Source organism: Podarcis raffonei, chromosome 1 (assembly GCF_027172205.1).
Source record: "Podarcis raffonei isolate rPodRaf1 chromosome 1, rPodRaf1.pri, whole genome shotgun sequence".
NCBI lineage: Eukaryota > Metazoa > Chordata > Lepidosauria > Squamata > Lacertidae > Podarcis > Podarcis raffonei.
Genome location: NC_070602.1, coordinates 96,594,351 through 96,604,543, shown reverse-complemented (window position 1 = coordinate 96,604,543; position 10,193 = coordinate 96,594,351). Strand labels below are relative to the sequence as shown.

The 10,193-nt window shown below is 39.6% G+C and overlaps 1 protein-coding gene across 5 annotated transcripts; it reads left to right on the top strand.

Moving 5' to 3' along the window:
- Nucleotides 1-497: 497 nt before the first annotated feature.
- Nucleotides 498-10,193, top strand: MAP3K19 (mitogen-activated protein kinase kinase kinase 19). 5 transcript variants are annotated; one of them, XM_053405415.1, is made up of 6 exons: nucleotides 498-992; nucleotides 2,811-2,917; nucleotides 3,955-6,297; nucleotides 6,859-6,999; nucleotides 8,461-9,158; nucleotides 9,855-10,193. In XM_053405415.1, exons 2-6 carry the CDS (start codon nucleotides 2,900-2,902, stop codon nucleotides 9,910-9,912), a joined length of 3,258 nt encoding a protein of 1,085 aa, XP_053261390.1. In that variant the 5' UTR covers nucleotides 498-992; nucleotides 2,811-2,899; the 3' UTR covers nucleotides 9,913-10,193. The 5 variants fall into 5 exon arrangements, with proteins under 5 accessions (XP_053261390.1, XP_053261380.1, XP_053261372.1 ...); XM_053405405.1 differs by having other exon boundaries at nucleotides 1,362-2,917; XM_053405397.1 differs by having other exon boundaries at nucleotides 1,281-2,917.

The window sequence follows — 10,193 nt, the reverse complement described above, 5'->3', positions numbered from 1 at the left end:
CTAAGGAAGTTAGATTAGCTTCAACCAGAGCCAGGGCCTTTTCAACACTGGCTCCGGCCTGGTGGAACGCTCTGCCTCATGAGACCAGGGCCCTGCAGGATCTGATTTCTTTCCGCAGGGCCTGTAAGACAGAGTTGTTCTGCCTGGCCTTTGGCTTGGAGCCAGTTTGATTCCCTCCCCCTCTTTCTTTTTTCTTTTTCTTTTCTCCTCCTGTGATGAGGCTGCATTTTAATATTTTAATGTTTCAATATTTTAATGTTGTATTTTAATCTTGTTTTTAAGTTGTATTCATTCAACTTGTTTTTATTGTTTTTATTATTGCTTGTTAGCCGCCCTGAGCCCGGCCTTGGCTGGGGACGGCGGGGTATAAATAAAAATTATTATTATTATTATTATTATTATTATTATTATTATTATTATGTGGGTGCATGCAGAAATTATGAAGTGCCGCCGAAGCCCTGGTTAATAATAAAAAAAAAATCATGGGAGATTTTGTTCATAAAGCCAAATTTACCTAACATCCATTCCCGCCCTGACAAATTGCCCGGGACCTGGGTGGTCCTTTGCTGCCGCATTTCAGCATTTCATTGTCATTTGTAAAATGAGAAGAACGGAGAGTAAGATGAGCGTGGTGCACCTCTGAAGTGCTGCAAAAAAAATTAGTTTACTTTGGCTCCAACCCAGAGAGTGTTTGCGCTGGTGGAGCAAATCAGTTGGAGATGTGGGTTTCTTACATTTGTTTTCCCAGCCAGCTGAGTCTGCTTGACTGGCAATTCACCGTACAAAATGCCCCAAGGAGAGTTGCCTTGGCGACAGCCTGTAAACTAAACAGTCTGAATGTAGCTCTGTACATGGGATGGGGGTAGGAAGACTGAAGCAGAAATCATTCAGTGGGCTCTGCAGTCAAGGCCAGAACACTGGGAGTCCCATACACCTGGGGAACTATAAGCTAACATGCTTGGAGTGTCATTGTTGGGAGAAGCAAATTGCAGGTAAGCCAGAACCACAGTGTTACTACATTTTTATTTTGTTTTCTCTTTTTCGCATATGAAGTTCAGTGGGTTACAGATGATATGAGCACATTTTACTGCAGTATTAGCTAATTGAATTTTGCACTTTTTGTGTTAATGACACAATTGGGAGTCCAATTTGTAGAAGAATAATCAGTGTTGGACTAAATTCATATTATGCATCAGTTGGTGGCAGGGATTTATAAATGAGTGGAAGACCAGCATACTTTAACATAATTCTTTCTTCCTCATATTGTGCTCCACCATCAGATGAATGAGCTCTGTCCCTTTAACCTTCACTCTGGATATATGGACTTCATTCTTCATCACAAAGCTCCTCTCTTCCCTCAGTTCATGGGGCTCATGGATGCAAGTCCATGTTGTTGTGCCAGGTGTGAATCTTGAGTGAGTCCTTGCTCTTGACAAGTTAGACTTCTGACTTAGAAGATGGATGGAAAAAAATATTTGAAAGCACAAGTTAAAGTACTGGATTTGCTACCCTAGACTTTTGCAGAAAATTTAAGCAACATTAGTTTATAGTTTATTATTTTATATTTTAAGGAAACAAACATATGCATGCATTAAAGATAGAATGTTAAAATATTTTTCTAATGCTATTTTTATAAAGCTTAATTAAAGCATTCCACTCGTGCAAAAAGGCCATAGATAATAAAAAATTAAAGTCCTGGTGAACAAGCAGTGTTTTTGCATGGCGCCTAAGATATGTAAGTTTGGCACCAGGCAGTCTCTGAGGTATTGGGGTCCTGAGCCACATAATGCTTTATAGGTCAAAACCAGCACTTTGAATTGCTCCCAGAAACGAATTAGTAGCCAGTGCAGTCAGGCCAGGATTGGTGTGGTGAGCTCAGACTATTTTGCCCTGGTGAACAGCCTGGCTGCTGAGTTCTGCACCAGCTTAAGTTGCCAAGCCATTATCAAAGGTATGTAGAAAATAATCCAATAATCTAACCTAAAGGTTACAAGAACATGGACAACAGAAGTTAGGCTATCCCTGTCCTGATAGGAGCATAGCTGGGCCACCAGCTGAAGCTGATGGTAGGCATTCTGTGCCACCAAGGGCCTCAAGCAACACCAATGGATCCAAGAAGTACCTCTAAGCTACATACCTGCTCTTTCAGAGGAGGTGTGACCCCATCAACTTTACACAGTTTCCACTTCATAAAAGTAGAAGTGGTTTACCATAGGACTAAAAAAAATGACATTCAATAACACCTCCCAAAACTAGATCAAAAAGATAAAAACAAATCTATATAACTATATAAAACTGAACAGTGTACAAAACAATACTAAGAGTCAAAGTCCAGTGAAGTGTGGGTAAACGTACAAGCTTTTAAGGAGTGGGTGAAAGTTATTACTGCCTTTGCCCAAGGAAGTGCATTCCAGAGGGTGAGTTTAGAGCTTAGAAGACCAACTTCAATATGGTCACCAAGGGACAATCTGCTGGTCATGTAATAACCAGCAGGATATCCTCAGAAAATCTTAAAGATCAGTTTAATTCAGTAGATCATATTTATGACATTTTCTGATTCAGCTGTTACAGAGAAATAGATCTGGGTGTCATCAGCATACACTCCTAATGAGTGCTCCCAGCATATTGTTTTATAATTTAAAAGTTGTTGTTTTTTTTAATTAAGAAATAATTGTTACCACCTGTAATCTGCAACCTCCTTTCATGTAACGATACAATTAAATGACACTGTAGGGTTAGTGGCTTTGCTCTGGAAAGAGGAGGATGCACTGCTCTGGGTAACCATAGTAATTAGAAAGCTCTTTGTGTAGTTGATCACCATATGTAGGGAAACAGATGTCATCTGCAGACAGAGTGCGGATGATGCCCCAGCCACAGTTAATACAAGTAAGAGAGCCAGATGACTTCAAATACTTTTGTAAGTAAGCATATATGTTATTCTATTTTTTCTCTTTATTTAGCCAATTATTTTAATCATCTGATTGGAAACAAGTTCCAAAGTCGGTGTTTTCTTTTTTTAATTAGCAACATTGTGACTGTTATCTCAAGAGAAGGGAATAGGCTAATTTCCTATACTTAATAATTTCCTGTCTCACTTCCTCTCCTCATAAAAGTGACTGAGCATAGTGTGATGGCGGAGACATGCTTTTGCATCTCTGAAGGGCTAGATTCAAGGAAAGTTTATGGCTTATCTGTTAGGATAAATCAGCAGCAGGCAAGATAGATCAATAACTTGTCTATGGTATAACCACCCAAGTATTAAACTGCAGATTAAGTTTTACTGTTAAAGCAGAAAGATAATGCTGCTGGAGGCAGCAACCCTATATGCCAGATGGCTGGCAAAGAAGACAAAAGTCAGGTCAATTCACAATACAAAGTTTTGGCTAATTATGTTCTAGCAAAATTATAATATATAAGACAAACAATAAGACAAATACAGCTAATTTCCAGTCTTAGCAGAACATAAAAAAGAACATGGGAAGAAATAAAACAAAGAAAGGTAGTACAAAACTCTTGCCACAAGCCTGCTCAGTCCTTTGGAACCCAATCCATATCACTTTGCTTTCACATATTAAGACTAAAGGGTAAAACAAAGGCAGAAAAATTGTTGAGAGAGAGAAAGAGTTTAGAATGCAGTCATCCTCTGTTCTCTCTCACTCCATCTCTCTCCCCCTTCTCCACTGTCTGTATAGATGGGTGACTCCATTCTGTATACATGAGTGACTCCATTCTAAACTATATGTCTGATGCAAGGCTTAAGAAGTAAAACTGAATATTAGCACTATATTATTATTATTATTATTATTATTATTATTATTATTATTAATAATAATACACCACCCATCTGGCTTGTTTCTCCAGCCACGCTTATTGAGTGTTATCCATGCTTGAACTCATTTAAAAACTTCCTAAACAATACTGATTCATTAATACGTGGTTTTTCTAAACTTCCAGCTCAACCTATCACCACCAGTGGCATTTCATCCTATAAAAATGGTGCAGCTTCCTCCTTTAGAAGACAAAGCCAATAAAAATGCTGATTGTAATAATCTGCCCAATATTTTGAATCACTATACCGTTCCTACAAAGCATACTGACCCTCAGTCTGAGGACCAGAATCACAAAATTATAACAGATGGCTTCACCGTCCTTGGAGATCCACACTCAGTCACCCTGGATAACTGTCATATGACCTTTCAATATTCCAAAGCCCAAGAAACTCAACCGCAGTTTGAGTGCAGCAGATATGGAGCAGATATAGGAAATGAAGTATCCAATGGTGAAATGCATCAGGTTTTGGCAACCTTTGAGAGTTTAAGTATTACAAGCAAAGACTGTAGTTTTGACCATCCTGATGGTTACTTCAGCCAAAGCAAAGTAGTACATACAGCAGAAAAATATGAATGTTCTCCTGTGGGACATCAAGATAGTTCCAAAGCTAAAAACTGGGGGAAATATTTTGCAAAGAGGAGTGGCAGCCCTAAGCTACAGTCAAGTAAAGCAGAATCATCAGAGGTGAAACCAGATCTGAACGAACGTACAAAAAATACTATGAATATTGAACCAGGAAATACTGATATGGATTCAAGTCTGCAAAGCGAGGTTACAGAACATCATGCTTCAGTGATTACTATTCCTAATACTTTGATGGTTCTTGAACAATCTGAAAGCAGTATTTGTACAGCAATCAACCTGGGAATGATGGAAAACATCACTGTGTCTGAAGCTGCTGAAAGCAATATTACGAAAGCAACTCCCATTAGCCATATTACAATATCTAACCATGAACCAGATCAGATCTCCCATGTTTCTAGACACTCTGCTCAAAGAAAGAGCATGCCAACTAACTTAAGCCACAGCTTCAACGTATTTGCTCATAAAGGGAGTGAAAATTTTAAAGTAAACAGCAACAGAACCACCTTGGCTCTAAAGGCTAGTGTGTGTACCAAGATGCCTCAAGATTTTATTCTTTGGGGCAAGAGTTCTATCCAACACCATGCTAACAAGGTAAAGAATCCCACTTCTCATTCTCAAGGACTAGGATTGTCTCATGCAAAGACTGGGGTTTCCTCAAAGCTTCAGAAGAAACACCTTCAGCAGGAGAAATGCCGCTTCGGTCAAAGCAGTCAGAAACCCCCAAAGCAGATGCTCCCCAGCAATTCCAAACATTTTCCTGGCTCAGGAGAAACCACCACTCCTTTTCCTGTAAGACAAGCACAGTCTTCCGTAGACTTCGTAGACCTGAAGTACAGTGACATGTTCAAGGAAATAAATTCAAGTGACAAAGGTCCTGGCATTTATGAAATGTTTGGAACTCCAGCATATTCCAGGGAGCCTAATGGCTGTGAAAACAGTTCCTGTAGGAATGTGCACTCTGCTCCAGCTGGGAGGCGCACTGCAATGAAACATAAATATAACCATCTCAGTGCAAAGAAGAGTGGCAGAATAAGAAATGCCCAGAAGAAAACATGCCCCAAATCACACAAGAATTCCCTTGGCATTAAACAGAAGGAGAAGGATTTGGGGCAAAGAGGGGTATCTGGGTTAGAGGGTTGCTGTCAGAAGCAGAAGGAAAGTGTGATTGGCCCTAAAACAGAAGGGCAAATAAAGAGTGCAGCACCATTTCATGAAGATGATGATCAGCAGCTGCCAATTCCTACCAAGTTTACTTTACCAGCTCAACAAAATGAAGTCATTCCTAATTCAAATTTGTCAACTATTGAAGAAGTCTCATTGGATCACACTTCAGAGGCTGGCGATGCTTTCATTAGTAAAGCATTTGCTATCAACGTTCAGGAATTACTTTGGCCGAAGGTTAAAGTTCATGCAGAATATGCTCCTTTCTTAAACTATGCAAAAGATACAAATGAACATATAAATGTAGCACAGAACAAAAGTTTAATGCAGGCGAAAATTGGATCAACCGCTTGCCTTGAGGATCTGGATGCAAATCAGGTTTTGTTCTGTGATGATAGTCAAAGGAACCCCCTTGCACTATGTTTTCCAAACAGAGTAAACTCACCTCCTCCACAAAGCCCACGAGTTGAAAAAGTTGGTTTATCAACTGAACGGACTTGCCTTCCTACAAACTCTGTTTCCCAGGAATATCCAAACATCCTGATCTGCAGTGAAGAAATAACTGAAGACTCGTTTTGTTGTTCTGTATCTGAGCTGCTCTCTCTCGATAGAGCAGATGGCAACCGTTCGAGAATAGCTACAAAAAATGCAGATACTGTGGTACAAAATGGAAACACTGAGAGTAAAGGAAACAGCGCAGCAAGTGTTAGAAATTGTAAGGTAATTATTGAAGTATTTATATGTATATTCAATAGCAATAGAACAGTGAAAGCCAGTCAAATATTTAAAATATGTTGTGCCTTGAGATCTAGGACTCAATTTCTTACCATTCAGAAATCCTTCAGGTAATCTTGGGCAACTCTTTATTTTCAGCCTCAGCTTTCCATTTGTAAATAGCAATCAGAACAAAATAATTGTACTGCTGGATCAAACCAATGCCCATCTAGTCCAGATGTCTCTTACTTTGACAAGCACACCAAGAAGGTAATGGTTTTCCTCTGCTCTCTCCAGCATGTGGTACTCAGAGGTACACCATCTCTATACGTGAAGGTCCGTTTAAGTATTCTGTGCTAACAGCACTCAGTAGATCCAACCACCAAGTTACCGTAAATAGCAGCAATCTTTATCTCAAGACTGCTGTGATAAGAGTTTTTGTCTCTCTCTCAGGAAAGAAATAAGGTCTATTCAACATACCATATAAATGACCCTGATCTCAAGCCTCTCTTTGCATTATTTCTCATTCAACGTGTTCTGGTTTGCTCTTCTGTCCTCTTTTTACAGGATTTTTCTCCAGATTTCCTGGAATCCAGTAAAGAAAATAGATTTCTAAATGTGGTTACATTTTCCGAAAACAATGTAGCTAGTGAAGGACCTATCCTGTGGACCAAAGGTGAAATCCTTGGAAAAGGAGCCTATGGCACAGTAAGTTACATGGGGAGTATATATAACACCCGTTATCTCAAAGTGTATTCACTGTATCAGTGGCGTAGCGTGGGTTGTCAGCACCCGAGGCAAGGCAAATAATTTGCGCCCCCTAACCCGTGGATTTTAGTAGGGGCAGAGAGCTGCGAGCAAGAGCGCCCCCCCAGATGTTGCGGCCGGCCCCCCCTGCACCCCCCACGCTACGCCACTGCACTGTATCTCCCAAAGGACATTTTAGCATCAATAAACCTTGATCAATCCTAATTACAATTCCAGTCCTTCTAAACAAGCACACACACACCCAATATGGTGTCCTCCAAATGTTTTGCACTACAACTCCCATCAGCCCAGCAATATACTGGCTTCTAAGCATAAAGTAAATAATGTACAATTGTGGGTGTTGTTACTCCACCACAATTGCATCCCTGATTAAAGCTGCTTTACTTTCTCTAAAGGAAATCAAGTGGGCTTTGTGTCATGGGACTAGATAGGACAAAATCTTATCTGAACAGACTTCCAAATGTGCATTTCAGGAAGCCATCTAAACCTCTGGGTGAACCACAAAATTGGTGAGAACTGTGAAGGAGTCTGCCAGGGCAGGTGGGAGGAGGCACTGTGGGTAGTATCCAGTGTCCTCATTCTCTTAGCGCAATAATTTACATTTGGAGAATGGAACTGCTCCCTCTCTTCCACCAGAAAGTGCACACCCCATACTCTCCACAAATCTGCTTGGAGGATGGTGAGGGAAACCCGAGAACAAATTTAGCAGGTGCACAGGGAAGAAAAGGGTGTTCAGTTATGCAGTGGCAACTCCTATAAAGCAAACATGGGAGTTAAGCAGGCCTGAGTGTGGTCAGAGCTTAGATGGAAAAACCACCTATGAAGCCTGCGTATGCCTCACTGAATTTTATGATGGAAGAAAGGTTGGCCTTGGGTTATCTACTGCCAATGTCTTCATAGCTTTCAGATGAGGGCACTCACTAAAAACCCTGCATGACAAACACTAGTGAGGTGGCCTTTAAATACTGTGGGTTGGATTTGAAAGTGCCTCTTTTGCTCATGGAAGAATTATTATATGCTCACACAGAATATTTTTTGTGATCAGAAGGGCTTAAGTATGAACTGGGCTGTCTCTTCTTTAACAGAAGAGTATACCAGAAGCCGATTCTCTCAGACTTTGGAATATGTTTTGTTTTTTTTTGTGGGGCAACCAATTTTCATTAATATGTTGTTGATGTTTTTACTATTATTGTAGTATTTTATGTGGTAAATTACCTTGTCATATTTTCTATGGAAATAAATGAATACCAGATATAACTGCAGACATAATTTAAGCAGGATGAGTTATAATGTATTTAAATTAGATGCATGAGAACAACATGTGTGAGTACATATAAATGTGTGTGCACACAGGAATGTATCTGTAGTTCCACTACCAAAATAGACATTTTTAATTTTTAGGTTTATTGTGGACTTACAAGCCAAGGACATTTAATAGCTGTGAAACAAGTAGCACTGAGTACCTGTGACCAAATTGGGACTGAGAAGGAATATCAGAAACTGCAACACGAAGTTGAGATTTTGAAAAATCTAACACACATCAACATTGTAGGGTACCTGGGAACAAGTTTAGAAGACAACATAGTGAGTATCTTCATGGAATTTGTTCCAGGTGGTTCCATTTCCAGTATTATTCATCGATTTGGACCATTGCCTGAAATAGTGTTTTGTAAATATACGAAACAGATTCTACAAGGGGTTGCATACTTGCATGAAAACTGTGTGGTCCACAGAGATATTAAAGGCAACAACGTCATGCTGATGCCCAATGGTGTTATCAAGCTCATAGACTTTGGATGTGCAAAGCGTTTAGCCTATGTAAGTCTGACTGATGCCCACAGCGAACCACTGAAATCAGTGCATGGCACTCCTTATTGGATGGCACCAGAAGTGATAAAAGAATCTGGCTATGGGAGAAAATCAGACATCTGGAGCATTGGCTGCACTGTATTTGAGATGGCCACAGGAAAACCACCACTGGCTTCCATGGATAGGATAGCAGCCATGTTTTATATTGGTGCTCACAGGGGAATCATGCCTTCCTTACCCAACCATTGCTCGACAAAAGCAGCAGATTTTGTTCATCTGTGTTTCACCAGGTAAGTAGTTATTAATATTAAAAGAGAGATTAAATATCTGTAAATATTAAAGAGATATCCTTTTAATCATTATCTTTTCCTTAAGTAAAATGTGTAGTTCAATGAGTTCCTTAAAAAGGTACGGGAAATTGCACCAGGTCTATGGTGTGACACATAGATGGCAAAGAAAAGATCCAAGGTCCAGTCTTTGGTACCTGCAGATAGGGGTTGGGAAAGAGTTCTGCTTGAAATAAGGAACGGCTGAATATCTCCCTTCCACATGTCTGGGACCATTTGTCCCCTGTAAAAGTGGATAGGAGTATGTTCTGCAACTTTTTTGCAGCAGTGTCTGAAACCTAAAAACTGTCAGACTGGGGTGATGGTACCATTATTTAAGAGAAGAGGCAGAAGCTTTTCTAGCTTCCCCCTTTCTTTTAATAAGGACTAAAGCCTTTTGTCCAGGGCAGAGGCCATAAAACCATTTGAGAACTGTCAGGAATCAAACCCTTAAATGTCAAAATGATCAGAAAGAAGCCCCAATCATTAAAAAAGAATATAAAAGCTCGAGCACAACCTTTTGATGCTCACCTAGTCCCATGAGATAGACAAGTTTTTCAAAAGTAGATTTATTACTAGACAAGTAATAAATCTATGTTGCTGACAGAAGCATTATCAATTACTCACAATAAATATATTTTTCTATTGTTTTCCAAACAGGGACCAGTATGAGCGACCTACTGCTCTACAGTTGCTGCAGCATCCCTTCATGATTTAAAAACCTCGTGAACTTTGCAAAGGCTTCAGTAGATGACAGATTTCCCCCTTACTTATTGAAGAGGTTAAATGAAATTTAACATTTAAACTTTCAGTTTGAGAATGGCTAGGCTATAGTGTGATTGGTATGAAAGCTGTGAAAGTTACAGAGTTGTAAATTCTTGTTTTTCATTTTCAAATATAGACATGATGCAATTTCAGGATGGCAAACTTTGTATCAAAATGTTGTGGCTGTAGAACACTTAATCTCATTTTAAAATTAAAATCAGACATTTTGACATC

Excerpts from the sequence above, each read along its gene's own strand:
- MAP3K19 (XM_053405415.1), top strand. Across the intron at positions 6,298-6,858 it reads CAAGTGTTAGAAATTGTAAG|GATTTTTCTCCAGATTTCCT; the intron begins GTAATTATTGAA and ends CTCTTTTTACAG. Across the intron at positions 7,000-8,460 it reads GAAAAGGAGCCTATGGCACA|GTTTATTGTGGACTTACAAG; the intron begins GTAAGTTACATG and ends TTTAATTTTTAG.